We start from the raw sequence: 18397 nt of genomic DNA on the forward strand, positions 1-18397 counted from the left end.
TGGGACCATGAAGAGAAACAGCTTCTATGGTCTCTTGTGGCATTACTATCAGGGATGTCCTAAAGAGCTGTTAAAATGGACATTCACAGCTCTTCCTGGGGATGACCAAGGAGATCCAAATCATGGCAAGGGTGATCCTTTTAATGGTTCTTCAAGGTGGGACAAACTTAGACACCTCCAAATCAATGACAGGCCCCAACTAGAATCAGGACAGCTGCACTGGTAACGTTTTTGACCTGGGTAACTCTTCTAGCACTGGACAAGGCAAGACAAGACTATGCAACAGAGCCTTTTACAGATACCAGAAAGGTTTCTCTCTCTTTTAGGGTTGACTCAGTCTGAAAAAGAATGCAGTGGAGGGCAAGGTAGAGGGATCACAGATACTGTTTAAAGAAGAAAGGGCTTACTTCCTTCTCTAGGTTGACTAGCCAAACACCAGTTCTTCCATGAAGTGAGCATCCATATTTCCAAGTTCCTGCTTTAAAGTGGCAACTCTCTGCATAATCATTTTGTGCATGCACACACCAGAGCCTGTGACTGTACAAAAGCATAAGCACAAGTAATAGCTCAGGAGGGCACATGAAACCCCAATGTTAAAACCAAACATAAGGTCTCAAAAAGGTTCCCCTTGAACCAAAAGTCAAGGAGGTTTGTCAAGCTTATTCAGTGTCTTCCAAATGAAGTAAGAGTGGAACTGGTGCGGGTGATTTAAAAAAAAAAAAACAAAAAAACAAAACAAACACAAAAAAAACTGCTAAAGGCTCCAAGGCCCTGTGTAGTAAAGGGGTAATCCATGTCCTGAGCTCTGCCTTCCTTGTCTGGTAGCAAGCAGGCAAATTGTGCTTAAGAGTTGCTCTGCCCATTAAGGCAGAGGCATTTAAAAGGCATCAACATTATTCATGGAAAACTGGGCACAGTCAGGGGTACCTCTGCAGGCTGCTATGATGACATTACTGATGTTTCAAAAACTCCATTAGACAACTCAGGGGAGGACAGAGGCTCAAGGTCAGCTCAAGCGGTTTCTAATAAACTTGGCAAAGGACCATTTAAAAGGTAAATTGTGTGGTAGTGGTCATGTTGGTGGTGGGGACAACTTTTCCATGTCCATTTCCAAGACAGCGGCCTTATGATCCTTCCTGTACTCATAAGACCCAGAGGGAAAGGGAAGTATGATAGAACTGAAGCATGACAGAATGAATCTGTATTGACATATATGCTACCAAAGACAGCATGAATGGTTAGAGGCTTGGTCAGGAATGACGTGAGCTCAAAAGCAGCTTACAGTCACTTGACTGTACTGGCCAAGCTGCAGTCACATTTATAAAAACTAATGCTGGCATCTACTTTTGTTTCACTGCTTCCCAGCAATGCAACTTGACTGTACACTCATTTGACAGTCAGAAGTCTGTCTCGCAGTCAGTGCGTCTCAGTGAAAAAGTGAGGCAAGCATTACAATGCCTAACAGTGATCACGCTTTTTCTAAGATGATACTCTACACTGAGAAAAATTCCCAGTGGAAGGTGTGAAGGTGCAGGAGGGTCTTGCCACCTGCAAAGAATGCTCATCAATTTCACATTAGCATGTAAAGCGAAGAACCAGAATGCATTTATTACAAGAATGTGTACATAGAAGCGGTCATTTATGAGTTTCTGGGACCACAGCTACAGCGAGTTAAAGACATGCATTGGAGCCTTACAAACTGAACTTCCTAATGATGCTCTCCCACCAGACCAACATACATTTTATGTCAAGGTCCTAAGATGCTGGTACAGGAAACCATTAAGCTATATGGGTCTACTAACACATGTAGGCTTGGCAGCCGGCCCCAGAAATTCTCTGGTCCCATCCCAATATTCCTAATACATGATCACATGACTCTAGAAAATGACGTCCAGTTTTAGGTTGGTTACCCTGAGCTTCTACTAATCACACACAGATAAAATTATGGAATAAATCTCTCCCTCAATGCAGGAGCAAAAGTAAAACTACCTAACCCCAACACAGGTCTAGTCAAGGTGCAAGCGTTCATGGGTCAAAGGGGGACGTACTGAGCAGATCAAGCTTGAACCTGCTCTGAGTGACTGCCCCTACAGTGATATTCCATATTATGCCTGCAGCTGTGAGTAGGACCATTCCGCCAACAACCACATGAACAACTCTTACACAAAGAGAGCCAATAATCATTCCCTCCAACTACACTAAGTGGATGGACAGAATTTTTAATCACTTGAGGGACCTGTCAATGCCTTCTTCCCTATGTAGCAAAGATATCAGTGCTGGCCTACCCTGAAATTCTGCCCACAGACTCTCCCTGAATACACAGACAGGGGCCTTTACCAACAAAAGCAAAACTGTATGAATGGCATACAGGAAATGTCACAATTTATGGTCATGTACTCTTATATAGCAGGTGTACTAAATCATTGCGTGTTCCAAAAGAGGGCATGTGGACATCTTGGAATGTGACACACTACCATAAAAAATCCCAATTTTGACTGGTGAGAACAAAGCAGACAACAAAAGACCCATCAAAGAAAATCCTGTGTGTTAGACACATTAATTAAACAGTGCTTTATACCTATCAGTTTTTAATAATTTAAAGTTGGAAAAGTTACATAAAACGTTACCAAAATCAGCTTATAAATAAAGCCGGTCTCATACACTGGCAGCACTAGCTGGCAGGCTACAAAAGTAGCAGTTAGCCAATGATAAACTCTAGCTCTGAGAACATGAAGTGTCAGTAAGGAGACTAAAAGCAACATAACCAAGGGCTTTGTAAAGGGTGAAAAAGCTGAAGCAACAAAAGGGTTCAGAAACCCATCTGGCTAGTTGATGCTTAGGCAAAATACCCATTGGTTAATTAAGGGTAAGAAACAAGACTGTCAGAAACCACCTTAGAATGGGCTGAAGAAACCAATGCTGAGAAACAGTATTGTTCTGGTCAGTACAAATATTACAACGCTCACTACTACATCTGTAGTGCTGCCAGGGACAGATACATCTACATGACTGTGCCAATGGCTTAGAAAGATATAACCATGGCTACAGCCAGATGACCCAAGTCGAGTAGCTTAGGAACTTAACGGCACAGGAAAGGGAGGATGGCTAAGCCCATTTTGGGGAAGTGTTGATGGGCTTCTGTTCAGGTATGCTCACTATACCATTAAATGACCTATCCTCAGCATGGGGGTGCAGGTGGGTCCACACTGTAGGTATGCATGGGTATGACCACCCAAGATGACGAAAGCAGCCAATGTCAAACACTTGTGCAGTAGCTTAAGTGGTCCATTAGGTGGTACAAGTGCCACATCACCATTTAAGTGGGTTTACATTAACAAATAAATAATGCTGTCATTTTGGAGATGATGCTCAGAGCCCTGTCTCCAATGCTTGCATGGATGATGAGGATGATGCCACACCCCCCCCCCCACACACACACACAGCTCATTCCCCAAGTGATAATAATGAGCTGTCTCATCACTCATTAGGGAATGCATGGGCTTAAGTCCGAGTGGGAAAGGCTTGATGGTCAAATGTCAGAAGTGAAAAAATATAGGTGTGGAAAACAAAAAAAAAACTAGACCTGTAATTAAAGAAACTGTTGTCAGAGGGCTGCAGGACTGGGAGAAATTTGCATTGTCAAATGACAAACTCAAGGGTGCACAAAATCCATATATGAAAATGAATGCAGAAACAGAAATCCCAAGTAACCAAGTCACCAGTGAAAATCGCAAAGAAAGGCACAGAACTGGATACTGATGCATGTTTACACTCCTCAGGCTGCATTTCCTGCATTAACAACACAGAACAGCAATGCTCATAGACAACAGTCTCCTTGCAGTGCAAGCTGGAATTGGAGTGTAATCAGATGAGGTCTCTCTTGAAATGTTTCCACTCTCCTTAGTTTCCAGACAGATGGAAGGTTTATACTGGAGTAAACTATTCTGGAAACAAAGGCATGTAACCAAGATGTAAAACTGCAATCACTCTACAGCTGTTGCTCTCATAAATCTCCTTTTCCCCATGTTTACATGGGGTTGGGGTACCACATCAACAAATCACTTAGAGCCAGTGTTTACACTGGCAAGCAACTACACCTGAAGGAAAGGTCTGTGAGCACCTTCCTGAGGCTTCTCTTAAAAGAATGCTTTGTTAACTCAGAAGATGGTTCTTACTTTCACTGAAAAAATAGTATGAATTTAAATTTGGAAAAAAAAAAAAACAATGAAGCATGCATCAAGTGATGTTTATATAGCCTAGATCCTGCCTAAGGTTGCTAGCAAAAAAATCTAGAGAAATGTAACTAGCCTAATTGTGACAGTCCAAAGAACTTGTCAGAGTAATCACAATTCAAAGAAAGATGCATTACCTAAACAGTGTAAAATGCAAAGTAATAACTTGTTCCAACCTGGTGGGAGTGATCAGTAATCTGCACTGCTTTCTCCTAGTTTCTGTGCTGCCACCACATTTTTTGCACAAGTGCATATTCAGGTTTTAAAATGTCTCCTGTTATGTACTGTGGACTTCCAAAACTAACTTGTGACTACACATTTGACTATCATCAGCTTTCTGCAGTTACAGTCTCATTAGCATTGGCACTCTAAACATTCCTCAGACGTGTTTTTCTAATATGTTAATACGTACAAAATAAAGTACTAAGTAAGTGTGCAAGTGTGTGAACTTATCAATTTTGTGTAACAACTTTTATAAGTACCAGGTAATATAATTCCTGGTTATAAAAATAAGTCTTGAGAGTACAATTATACCACAAAAACAGCAATCCCAAGAATCCTGGAAATGAACTGACCCATGGGATTTCTTCTTTTCTCATAATACAGCTGTAACATGGTTACTAAAAAATTCAAGTCAATTTCCACAGGAAGAGTTGCTTCCAGAATATTACCCAGGATATTCTATACACATCCTGATAAAATTCATTTAGGAACAGAAGAACTAGAAAACAGAACCCCCATATCCTTATAAGATTAAAAAAATAAATGTGTCTTGAAACACATGCCAAGTTTTAGATGTTCTTATTACACATTAAAACAAGAAATTGGTTTAAATTCATCAAGCTAGACCAGCTCATATTCAACTCAAATGATAGCTGAACAATGACTCAATGTGAATGTTTTTTAATCTTCTTCTACCCAGTAGCATCTCTGGGTCTGATGTCATTCTGTACAAACTAAAAGCAAATCTGACCAAGTCCCATCGCTCTCAGTGGCATTGCTCCATCAAGTAAAATTATTTGATTTTTTTTCACTTCTGCTTATCCAAACATTGCATTTTAGTTAATAAAATATTGTTCAAGATCCATAGCGAAATTCAAAGCAAGAGCTTCACCACACCTTGTGGAGATGAAAGTGCTTGTGTTTCTCCATTTGAAGGCACTGAACCAAATTCTAACCTTTTTGATGACCTGTCAAAAAAGCAAAAGGAAAGCAATCAAATGATTAGCATTTCTTCGAAACAATCTGTACACAATATAACTGTTCCAGTCATATCCCTAAACACAAACCTGCTAATTTTAAATAATACATTTCATAAGTACTTGGTTTAGAAAGGGTGATAAATTCTTAAGCATCAGAAATGACAAAAGAACTGCAAAGGTAAAAGACAACATACTGCCCATGAAACAGTGGCTGCAAAGCATGATTCAATACAAAATAAACCAAACAAATGTCAAGGTATCTGAGCAGTTTACATCAGCCTTCTAGTTATTAATACCTGAAGTCCTACTCACCCAAATAACTTGACATTCACTAGTAGAAACCATACAAATTAGTATTTCCCCAGTTTACACAGTTCATACCTGTTAACTGTGACAACATTCAACAGTTTTCTAGGTCAAAATTTTCAGTTCACACTTAGCTGAAGGTTCAAATGGGGATTGTATTAAAGATTGTAAAACAATCTTCAAATCCCAAGGAGGAGTGGGATTTTTTTTAATGTGGGTCTAAGAAAAAAAATCCCCTTAGAAAGGCTTTACAAAGTTTGGAGGATGCTAAAGACGAGTTATTTATTCCTATATATAAAAATTGGAAATGGCAGCTAGTTGTACTTTTACAGTAGAAGAGCTAGCACCTTCATTGAAAATTGTAGCTAAAAATTCAATAACTTTAGGAACCAGTGCTGAAAAAGGGTCTAGATCCTTTTGTTACACCCAAAAGACAAATCTATTCCATTTATTTCTTTAAAACTTCCTAGTAGAAGCTTTGTAGGATGACAAAAGAATGTGACAGGACACGGGAGGACAGTCTGGGCTGCCTATTAATCAAAGGAAGTAGAGAAACTATGTTGTCAATTTTAGGCCTGGAATGTCCGGATGCGTCATGTCTGTTGGGTGAAAAAAGAAGTTCTGTACTCACCATAATGTTCCATCTGCACTGTTGCTCTTCATTTGTCTTCAACCTTCTCTCCCTCCTTCCCCATAGGGTAGGCATATTAGGCATCTCTAGGCTACGCATAGAGCAGATCGGGGGGGCAAAGCATGAACTAAGGGCATCTCTGGGAGTCCCTCCTTTGGGAGGTGTGGAAAAATACTGAAGTCAACATATTTTGTATTCTGTATTTAAAGGGTTAAGCAGAAAAATGTTCACTGCGTGCAAACTGAAATGTTCTGGAAAATGTTGATCACTGAGGAATGCAGGAGTTAATCTTAAACCACTGATAAGGAAGTTAATGGTGCAAGAATAACTGTGGTACTGGCTGGTAAAAACAAGTAATCAAACTATCAATTTTAATGAATGTTCTGTGTGCTACGTGTATGTACGTGCAGGAGGGTCTATATAAGGAGAACTCAAAGTACAAGTAGCCAGACTGCTGGCATATTACTATCATGTAGCAGATCTCCATGCATGTAAAATTAAAGCTGTTTTACTTGCTTACAAGAACTTGGTGTGATTCTTCCAGAATATGTTAGAAGAGTAAAATCTTCGACATAACTGGCGCCAAGGGCGGCCCCTGCACGCGAATCGAACAAAGAGAGGCTGAAAACCTGCGCAGGTGGAGAGAGATCAGGCTCTCCTCGAATGAAAGACCTCCAACTGAAACAGGTTGAAATTAGAGGCCAGTCACTCTTTCCAGATTCAATCCGTGAGGTGGCAGCGAAACAGGGCGGAGGAATCACAAAGGTAAGCAAAAAGAAAAGCTATTTTTTTGTTGTTTCTGATTGGAATTTTTTGTCTAAATTTTAAGGGACTAGTCAAGGGAGAAATTGAATTTTCTCAAAGTATAAGGGGTATATGTGAATAGATTCCATATACAAGAGATCTCAGGAACAGGAATAGTTTCTCGTAAGAGAAATGGGAACAGAAACCAGTTGCGCCAAAGGCGACGACAAAACTGAAGATGAAAAGTTTATGTTTGATTTACACCCAAAGAATGTAAAGTATTTAGATAAATGGAAAAAGGAACATGGGTTTAGTGGATGTTTAAATAAGTCAGAATGTCAAAATCTAGTAAGATTACTGCAAACAGGCAGGAAATAAGACAAGGAAGCAAAGAAGGTAGGGATTCCCCAGGCACAGAAATGGCTGGAGGAAGCAAATAAAAACATAAGGAACAAAATTTGAAAAAAGGGTGTGGTAATTCAAGTGAAAAAGATGTGTACTTTGTTCAAAAGGAAGATAATGAAACTTCCATAGTCAGTCGTAGTCACCAGAATCCCTCGGCCCCTCCCATCCAGTATCCAGACCCTGCACAGGTTATTGAGGTGACCCGACCAGGACCCACCGCAATACCAGGCTTCGTGAGTGTCCCCCACGCCACGTATTATATTACAGAGAGAGCCTGCCAACACTCTTGACTTACGAGCGGAAGTATTAGGAGAGAAGGGACTGGAAAATTAAGGAGAAGGTAGATCAGGAAGGAGAGGAATACCCACTGATAGAAGTGGCAAATCCTCAAGCAGGCGCAGAAGGCGAGGGTCCTACCATATTGGTCTACCGACCGTGGACCCGTGATGATATCCGAAAAGCGGTAGAGGGGATTCCCCATCCAAAAGTAGATATGCGTAAATTCCGTACAGACGTAGGGGGCATGAGAATGAGTTATAGATTAAACGCTGTAGAATTTGAACAAGTAATAAGGCAAATCCTAGGACCTGATTGGCACCTTATTTGCGGAACTTGGGACCCCCTGCTATCAGAGGAAGGGGGAGCCTTGCCGTTTAACTCCGAAGTGTGTATAACCAGAATAAAGACTCTCCTAGATAAAATAGAAGAACATTGGAAGCCCAAAGCAAATTGGACTTGCATTAATCAATGCGTTCAATCAGATGACGAAACCGTAGACAATTATCTACATCGTCTCACACAATGTTTTGATGCTCATAGTGGGTTGATTAAGGCAGAAAATCAGGCAAATGACTCGCCCTATGAACAGCAACTGAAAAATGCGTTCCTAAAGGGCTGCAAGACAGCCATTGGTAACTTTATACAAAAGCATATGATCACACACAGGACAGCGCGTCTACAGCCCCTTATGGATTATGCTAGACATGCTGAGAAATACCTGAAGGAAAAAAATAAAAAGCCCAGACTTTTACAGTTAGTAAAGATGGAACTTTAATGTTAGTTCAAGGTTCCGCAAATCGCGGAAGAGGGCGTGGCAGGGGAAGAGGACGAGGACGGGAGGCATAAGTCATTCTGAGGATTTCGAGGGTAGGCAAAAGAGGGGAGTGTTTTAAGTGCGGTAAGAAAGGACATTTCGCCAGAGATTGCAGAGGACCGGAGAAACCGATGGTTGCTTCGGTGGTACCGCATGACTATATGATGGTCAAAAAGACGTAGATGGAGGGTATGAGGAAGAAGAAAGTGAGAATGGGGAAGTAGGTATAAGTGAAGACGATGGGTGGGGACAGGAAATGGCAGAAAATGAGAAATATCAAATGGTAAATCTAACAGCACTAGCATCAACTATGCAATTGGAATCCCAACCAGTGATCACATTGCAAGTTGAGGGCCGAGACATAGAATTTCTTTGTGACTCAGGGGCTTCTCGAACGTTAGTCAGAAGTACTGCCATATCATCCGATGTTACCTCGGATGAATATGTGCTTGTAAAAGCAGCAAATGGTCGTATTTACAAAGAGCCATTGTCCAAACCTCTGTGGTTTACCGACCCAGAGACGAACCAAACCATACGGTTCCGAGTAATAATTTCAGAAATCTGCCCAGTACATTTACTAGGAAGAGATTTAATGCAAGTGTTCGGTATAGCAGCCGTCCCAACCTCCACGGGGATGGTGGCAAGGAGAATAAAACTAAATAGTGCAATGCTATTAGAGGGGCAGAGAGATCTACATTACTGGTATAGTAATGATTTGATAGAGACAGGCCCCCAGAGTGTAGTGACGGCTCTTACAAATTTGGCATTAAGCAAATACGGCATAACAAATCCGAAGGTGTCAGATCCATTACATTGCACAATGTATTACAGAAGATGTGCCGGACCTGATTTAGAATACGAAAAGAAATTTTTTAGTTTTAAAGTCACCAAACTAGTATTGCATAGCCTTTTTTGGGACACACTAGGTAATTCTGCAGTCACATGTAGCCTTACAAGGGATATGCAGCTGCTGTATAAGAATGAATTAACCACACATATTTCAGTCACGGAGGGTGAAGGAATGTCATGGTACCTCGTGGGTAAGAAAATAACTGAATGGGTAGGATGGACACCAGAACAGTTGGCAGGTAAGGGCATTCAGGTTCAAAACTTAACTGGGTTACACAAGCCAGACCGACCGTGCACCTCAGGGAAGACAAACCGATACAATCCCCTGGGACATTATGACTATGTCTCCTTACCCCCATGGAAGAATCTCAATTGCAGATGATTCCAAACTCATTATGGTCGCAGGGTCAGCACGATATCGGACTGATTAGAACGGCAGGACAGGTAAAAATTACACCCAAGTCAGAATTTAGACCTCATAAACGGCAGTATCCCTTGAGCAGAAAGGCAGAGGAGGGCATTTTACCGGTAATCACAGCACTTTTGAAAGCTGGAGTATTAATTCTGTGCACAGACTCACCGTGTAATACGCCCTTATTTCCAGTAAAACCGGATGGGACATGGAGGATGGTACAAGACTTACAGGCAATAAATGCCGGTGGTACCTCGGGCCCCATAGTCCCGGATCCGTCTATTCTGCTGAACGATATCCTTCCAACGGATAACTACTTTTCTGTAATTGATATCAGTAATGCCTTTTCTCTATTCCCTTGCAGGAAGATAGTAGATTTTGGTTTGCATTTACGTTTATGGGCAAGCGTTATACCTATACCAGGTTACCGCAGGGATACTGCGAAAGTCCGACCATCTTCTCACAAGAGATGTCCACCAATTTGGCTCAGTTCCAACCAGCCCAAGGGTGCCACCTACTGCTGTCGTGGATGATATCCTCCTGGCGCGACTACGGAAGAACTCTGTAAGTCCGAGACTATTCGACTACTACACTTTCTGGCACACGAAGGACATAAGGTAAATAAGTCTAAGTTACAATTTTGTAAATTAGAAGTACGTTACCTGGGTTATACTATCTCTGGGAAGGGCAGGCGATTAGATGACAGCAGAAACAATGCTATTTTACAAGCCCCATGCCAACTACAAAAAAGAAATGATGTCCTTTTTAGGCATTACGAACTTCTGTCGTAGTTGGATTCCCAACTACATGAAGAAGTGCACCCGCTATCAGACTTAATTTTGCAATACCGATGGCGGCAAAAGATTTGCTGCACTGGACAGACAAGGCAGTACAGGCATTTACTAGGATCAAGCAACTGATAGCTGGGTCAGCAACATTGGGGTTTCCAGATTACAGTAAGACCTTTATACAGACTGTAGATTGCAAGCAGGGATTTATGACATCTGTTTTAATGCAAATGTATGGAGATAAGTTAAGACCATTGGCATTTTACTCTAGCAAATTAGACTCAGTAGCACGAGCATTACCACACTGTGTGCAAGCAGTAATTGCAGCCGCTTTGGCGGTACAAGCGTCTGCCACGTTGGTATTGTTCCATGATCTTACGTTAAAAGTCCCGCACTCTGTAGCAGTCATCCTTCTGCAGGACAAGTTAACATTTCTGTCACCTAGCAGACATTTATCTTGTATGACTACGCTGTTATCGCAGCCACACATGACAATTGAGAGATGCACTACCTTAAATCCAGCGACATTGCTACCTGTTGCTGAAGACGGTATTCCGCATGTATGCTTAGATCTCATACATTCTAAAGTTCTACCAAGACCGGATCTTAAAGATCAACCCTTACTACATGCGGACTGGACACTGTTTGTAGATGGGTCAGCACGCAAAACAGAAACAGGCACCACGCAGGTAGGGTATGCAGTTACTACTGCAACTCAGATAATAGAGGCAAGACCACTCCCCGGCAACTTATCCGCTCAAGCAGCGGAACTGATTGCTGTGACAAGGGCATGTCTCCTTTCAGAGGACAGGAACGTCACTATCTATACGGATAGTCAATATGCTTTCTCACGGTGCATGTGTTTGCTCAGCAATGGAAAAATAGGGGGATGGTTACAACCTCGGGAAAAGACATTATGCACAAAGACCTAATCCTTGAATTACTACAAGCCGTCCAACGGCCACGGGGTTTGGCCATCTGTAAATGCGCTGCTCATACCCGTGCTAAGGACCCGGTATCACTTGGTAATGCCCTAGCAGACAAAGCAGCCAAAGAGGCAGCTATGTCCAGTACCTTTTCACTTCAAACCACACCTACAGAATTACAACCAACAGATAAATTTGATTTGCAAACCTTACAAGTCATGCAGGAACTTAGCACAGTACAGGAAAAACAACGCTGGACTAGGTATGGTGTTAGGCAGAACAAAGGAATTTATGTGGGACCGGATAATAAATATGTTTTGCCTACTAATCTTTTTAGATATGCAGCACTAGTTGTGCATGGCCCTTCCCATCTGGGCCCTGCAGCTATGGTTAGAATTATCCACCTTACCTTTTGGACCAAGGGTTTCATTGCATATGCAAAACGTTTTTGTCTATCCTGCATAGTATGTGCTAAATACCACGGGGGAGGGGTCAGAGTTGCTCCGGCATCATTTCCAACACCCCCCTATCCTTTTCATACAATATGTATGGACTTCATCGAATTGACCCCGGCACAACTAAACAAGTTTGTGTTAGTAATACTAGATGCATTTACTAAGTGGGTTGAGGCTTTTCCGGTGACACATCCGGATGCTCAATCAGTGGCTAAAATTTTGGTCAATCACATCGTCCCGCACTTTGGACTTCCTACACGCATCTACTCTGACAACGGCACGCATTTTGTCAATCAGATCATACAGAAACTGTCTACAGTTTTCCAAATTGAATTGAAACACCATTGTGCCTACCACCCACAGTCAGCAGGGTTGGTGGAACGCCATAACGGCATTCTAAAAGGCAAGTTGAGAAAACTCATGGCCGAGACACATCAGTCTTGGATTACCTGTCTACCTCTAGCCCTCCTTTCCATGCACAACTCCCACCTCAAAAGGAGTCACCCCATTTGAGTTGTTGTATGGGAGACCTTATTACGCCCGCAGTGGCAAAACTTGTTGCCTGCGGAACGTGAGGGGTGAGGAGATAGCTGAGTACATGAGGAAAATGCTGACCAATACTAACAGCTGTTTAACAAATGATTGTTTTTCAGGTTCAAGAGACGACAAGATCACGGAAATCAGACCCGGCGAGTGGGTCTGGATCAAAATAATAAACGCAAGAATTGGGCATCCCCAAATGGGAGGGCCCCTACCAGGTGCTAATCGCAACTCCAACAGCAGTTCGGATTAAAGAAAGGTCCTCATGGATCCACCTAACGCATTGCAAAATCATAAAACATTTTAAGTTAAATAAAGACCTGAGTTCCCTGAGGAACAAACAGACAGCAGCAATCATGAAGGACAATAATGAGAATAAGAGAAAATGGTTCTATTGCAATGTTTTATTGTTTATAACTATTGTGATTGTAATATTTCTGTTTTGGACATTTCTGTCTTTTAATGAAGCTAGCCATTCAAAAGAGACAAACACACCAGCTGGCATCCAAACTTTAATACATATCAAGCGATTAAATATGCATATGCATCCTCAATGAATGTCTCAAATTGTTGGGTATGTACTGCAATACCTACTGTACACAGTGGCTTAATGTTAGGGACAGCCCCTCTGGGAATAAATGATACTTGGAATAGTTTGTTGTTTGAAACCACAGAAGTACCACTGAGAGACAAGGTGGCTGCCTCTTCTGGGGCCAAAATGGAACAGTGTGTTTTCAAAAGATTGGGAAAGTTAAGGTGGGGCTGAGCCAATGTAATTTGACAATAGTTCATAATTGTACCCTAGAAGGGCAGTGTGAGACCAAGTTTGGAGCTATAAAAAAGACATCAATGTAAATGATATTAGTTTTGTTGAAAAATGCTGTATGTATATGGCCTGTTATTTAAGGGCTAAAGCCAAATGGGAGTTATGAATTTGCAACCAATATTACCATCAAAACAAATGATTGTTATTTTATTTGTGGTAGGAAAGCATATAAATGGTTACCATATGGCTGGTCAGGAAGTTGTTTTTGGGATATCTGATACCAGCTATCAGGCACGCAAATGCGTTGCCTCAAGGTAAAATCTGAAATGCACGTTCTCTTAATAAACCTATTAATCCCGTAGGTAACATTGATGCATCATGGATTTATCACCATGACTTGGCACACGTCAGCAGCAAAGGACTCTCACATATGGACCTAGGCGATGATGTAATTGCTTGGGCTGGTATTTTGCCAGCATATGGGACAGTAAAATCCATCTGGGAACTGAGAAAACTGTCAAAACTGTTAGAGACTCTGAGTAATCGACATTTTCAGCGCTAGAATTGGTGACGGACGAATTAACGGCGATGAGAACAGTAGTGTTGCAGAACCGTATGGCGCACGATTTCACCCTAGCGGCGAAAGGAGGTACTTGCGCTCTGATACACGAGGAGTGCTGCTCGTTCATCCCTGATAACGAGCACGCGATTCAGAGCCACCTTGAAATAATTCAACAAGTTTCTGAACTGACTAAACCTGGTCCAAACCCCTTGACTGACTTTTTCCAAAACCTGTTTGGAAACTGGGGTTCTGTGTTGATGAACATTTTAATTGCTGTATGTGTTGGTGCAATCATATTTTGCTGCTTGGCTGCTGTTGCATACCATGTATCAAAATGATAATATCGAAGGTTATCTCTGCCAATGCTACAAAAGCATATTTCTCTGATTATGAGAAGGTATACAACGATCTAGGATTGTGTAAAATAAACAGTATACAAAATGTTGTAAACGGGGAAATGTGGAAAAATACTGAAGTCAACATATTTTGTATTCTGTATTTAAAGGGTTAAGCAGAAAAATGTTCACTGCGTGCAAACTGAAATGTTCTGGAAAATGTTGATCACTGAGGAATGCAGGAGTTAATCTTAAACCACTGATAAGGAAGTTAATAGTGCAAGAATAACTGTGGTACTGGCTGGTAAAAACAAGTAATCAAACTATCAATTTTAATGAATGTTCTGTGTGCTACGTGTATGTACGTGCAGGAGGGTCTATATAAGGAGAACTCAAAGTACAAGTAGCCAGACTGCTGGCATATTACTATCATGTAGCAGATCTCCATGCATGTAAAATTAAAGCTGTTTTACTTGCTTACAAGAACTTGGTGTGATTCTTCCAGAATATGTTAGAAGAGTAAAATCTTTCGACAGGAGGAATCACGGCGAAGATGTCGCTGCACCTGGCATTGGAAGGTGAGGCAAAAAGATCTCAGCTCAGCTGATGCCACTTCTGGAAGATCATGTCCACCACTGACTGTTTCAGAGACCACTTGTGAGGAGACAGAATGGTCCTGCTGAGTTTGTCCGCTAGGATGTTGGAACTCCCCAGAATGTGCATTACAACAAGAAAGTGGCCTGAGATCGCCCATTCCCACAATCTCATGGCCTCTTGACAAAGAGGTTAAGATCTGGTTTCTCCCTGTTTGTTGATACACCAGACCATTGCAATGTTGTCGATCTGTAATACAATCTCTCCTTGGGGGCAAAAAGAATGCAATGCCTGCAACACCAGCAGCACTGCCCTCATCTCCAGAACAATGATGTGAACGTTGGTCTCTAACTCTGACCATGACCCTTGAACAACGCATCCCAGCAAATGGCCCCCCCACCCGAGTCAGAAGGTGTGCGTTGTGACCGTGGCCACTGGACAGGGAGCCAAGAAAGATCAACCCTCCGCTAGATGCTGAACGTTTAACCACCACATGACAGAGAGACTGGCAGGTTCTGGACAGCCGAATTGGATACGACAGGGGCTGGTCCAGAAGCAACCATTGCACTGATAGAGTCCATTGAAGAACCCGCATGTGTAGCCTTGCCAAGGGTAAAATGACTATGGTTGCTTCCATAGATCCCAGAGCTTGAAGGATTGGGCTGCTGATGGTTACATCATCTCCAGAAGAATGCTCACCTGGCCCTGAAATGATCAAATCCTATCCATGGGAAGAAAAACCTTGCACAGGGAAGTATTCAACAGCACTCCAATGAATTCCAGGGAATGGAGAAGCTCCAATTTTGATTTGGGAAAATTTATCGTGATGTCCAAGGTTGAAGTTAACTGAAGGAACTGTGCCCTGGCCTGAAGAAATTAATGCTTGGTGGGTGCAGCAGGAAGCAAGTCGTCCAGGTAGGGGAAACTCTGTATCCCCTGCAGCCTTAGATATGCTGAGAGTACTGCTACCACATTGGTGAACACCCTGGGGCTGGGGTGAGGCCAAAGGGGAGCACCCTGAACTGATGATGCCTGGCTCCTAATCAAAAGTCTAGGAACCTCATGTGATGCTTGTCCATCTTTATATAGTAATATGCATCCTGGAGGTTCATGCAGCACACCCAGAAGTCCTTCTGAAGGTATCAAAGAATGGACTGAATTGTAACCATCTGGAAGCTGGTTTTGGCAACAAAACTGTTCAGTCGGGTGAGATCCAATATTGGTCCATCCCCCCCCCCCGCATATTTTGGGCACCAAAAAGAACCTTGAATAGATGCCTGATCTGGATAGTTCTGGGGGGACAGGCCGGAGGACTCACTTGTTGAGCAGCTTGGAGATTTCCAGTTCAGCTGCCTCCCTGTGAGTAGCTGGAACATCCGGGAGAGACTTTCGGGCCTTTGGAGAATGAAGAAAGGGAATAAGATAACCCCTGAATACTATCCTTGGCACCCCATCGATTTGATGTGATGGCTTCCCAGGCTAATGGATGCACAGAAAAGTGACCTTCCCGACTGCCACCTGGGTAGGACAGCTGAGTAACATTTCAGGGTCGCTAGAAGGGTCTGTCTGTGAGGGAGTCCTGAGACTCTTGTTCTCTTGAAGCCCTCCTGCCCCTAGGGCAATGTCTAAAAGAATCATCCCCTGATCTGCCTCTAGGGGAAGAGTCAGCAGGTGCGTCCTGATGGAAAGCCCTGGATGTTTGGAACCACAACCTCTTATTGCATTCTCTGATACCTGGAGTAGGAATGCTGAAAAGTAGAAAAGCGGATACCAATGGCAGACAGGGTTTTACAGTCCTTGTCACACAGGGTTAGAGTCACCTTCATGGATGGACCGAATAGGGAAGATCCATCAAAGAAGGCGTTCATGAAGGATGCCTTGAAGGGCTCAGAGAAATCAAAAAGCTGTATCCAAGCGTGACGCCTAGTGGCAATGCCTGAACCAGCTGCTCTAGATGCACCTTCCGAGCCACAAGAAAGGAGCCTCATAGAGGTGTTAAAAATAGCTTTGAGAGTGGCCAGTCTAGAAGAGATGATGATCTTCTCCTCTGATGATATGGACTCCAGGGTAGATGCAGGCAGTTCTTCGATGAGCAATCTCTGCAGTCAAGTAACATGTGCCAAGTAATTCAGCACCCTCAGAGAGAAGGTCGCTGATGTATAAATGTGCTTCCTCAGTCTGTCTACTGTTCTGGACTCCTTGTCAGGAGGAGGGACAGAGGAGCTCTCCTTGGCAAACTCCTTTTTCTTGGTGGCTGCAACCACCAAAGCATCAAGAAGGATAGTCTTCTGCCAAAAAGTCCTGTCTGGCAGAGGACTAAGTATTTTGTCAGGGGGCTTGGGTACTGGTTCCATCGCATCCGGTTCCTTCCATGCCCTGCGGGTGATTCTACTAAAGGGTTCGCTGGGTGGTGGGTCACCCAGGAAGTAGATCGGCCTTGCACAGCGTCTCCGGGAACACTGACTTGCCCAGGCTGGGCTTTCGGCAGACCATCCACCCTTCTGACGCAGAATTTCCATAATGTCCAAGAAGGAGACAATCAGGTGGATCCCCTCACCTTCTTCCCAGTCAGTGTCATCCGTGACAGACTCAGGGGTGGAGTGAATGTGCCTCATTTTCCACATGTTTCCGATGGACCTGCTCTGGGGGAGGAACCAGAAGCCTGGGGCTCCACAGGGAGAGAAACCTGGACAGCAGGGGCAGGCTGTCTTTGAAGCAGATAGCTGGAGACGTCAGGACCAGAGTCCGGCTGGAGCAGAAAAGGATCTGGAGGAGAAGGCATAGAGGATCTTGACAGTGAAGTCAACAGAACCCTCTCCACCATGTCGAATGCCGACTGAGAATGGGAGATGAGCGTCACATGCGCCTACCCGAAATGCAGAACGCTGGCAGAACTGAAGCAGTCGACCCCTCACATGCCAACAGTTGGGTTGGTGCCGAGCTGCTCAGAGATAAAGCTCTGAGGGGGAGAGAAGGCACCGAAACCCTTGATGCTGACACCATCCCCTTGGAACTGCTGCTGAGTGAGCTAAGACTCCAAGAGCCCTCCAGCACTGAAGAAAAAGGGGCCAAGGAGCCCAATGCCATGGTTGATGTCAACCCCTCAATGCTGGGAACTCTGACAACTGCAAGGGCAAAAGCCCTGGGGCTCGGCAAAGGAGGATACCCTGAAAAGGGCAGTGAAGGACACCCCGCTCCAGGTGGGGAGGGGGCAGGAATTTCTCCCAGCTGGATCTGAGCCCGCAAGAACTCGCTCATCAACCGATCAACTTCTCTCTCTCTCAGCAACTATGAAAGGACCTAGCAGGGGAAGCCACGGAAGCAGGCCTGGAGTGGTGACTGGGCAAGGCTGACTCCGGGGGCTCGGGCGAGAACCTAGGCGGAGGAAAAGATGACCTAGGCCTGATCTTGGGAGAAGGTTCACCAGCAGCAGGGGAAGATTCAGTCAGTCTCCACTTCTCTGGGGGCTTGTCGTTGCTTGTAGATTTGTTTCTCTCTTGCTCTCCTTCTCTCTCTCTGTCTTTTTGTCCACGTCCCTGCTTTTGCCCTGGGGCAAC

At 43.5% G+C, this 18397-nt stretch overlaps 1 protein-coding gene across 4 annotated transcripts in view; it reads right to left on the bottom strand.

Moving 5' to 3' along the window:
- The window catches only part of NDE1 (nudE neurodevelopment protein 1), a 653710-nt gene that overhangs the window by 130777 nt on the left and 504536 nt on the right, over positions 1 to 18397 (bottom strand). For all 4 annotated transcript variants that reach the window (XM_044089169.1, XM_044089166.1, XM_044089170.1 and 1 more), the window contains one exon: positions 5352 to 5422. In XM_044089169.1, the coding sequence (XP_043945104.1) occupies positions 5352 to 5422 (71 nt within the window). The remainder of the gene's footprint in view (positions 1 to 5351; positions 5423 to 18397) is intronic.

This window comes from Protopterus annectens, chromosome 12.part0 (assembly GCF_019279795.1).
Source record: "Protopterus annectens isolate FY-2018-M chromosome 12.part0, PAN1.0, whole genome shotgun sequence".
Classification (NCBI taxonomy): domain Eukaryota; kingdom Metazoa; phylum Chordata; order Ceratodontiformes; family Protopteridae; genus Protopterus; species Protopterus annectens.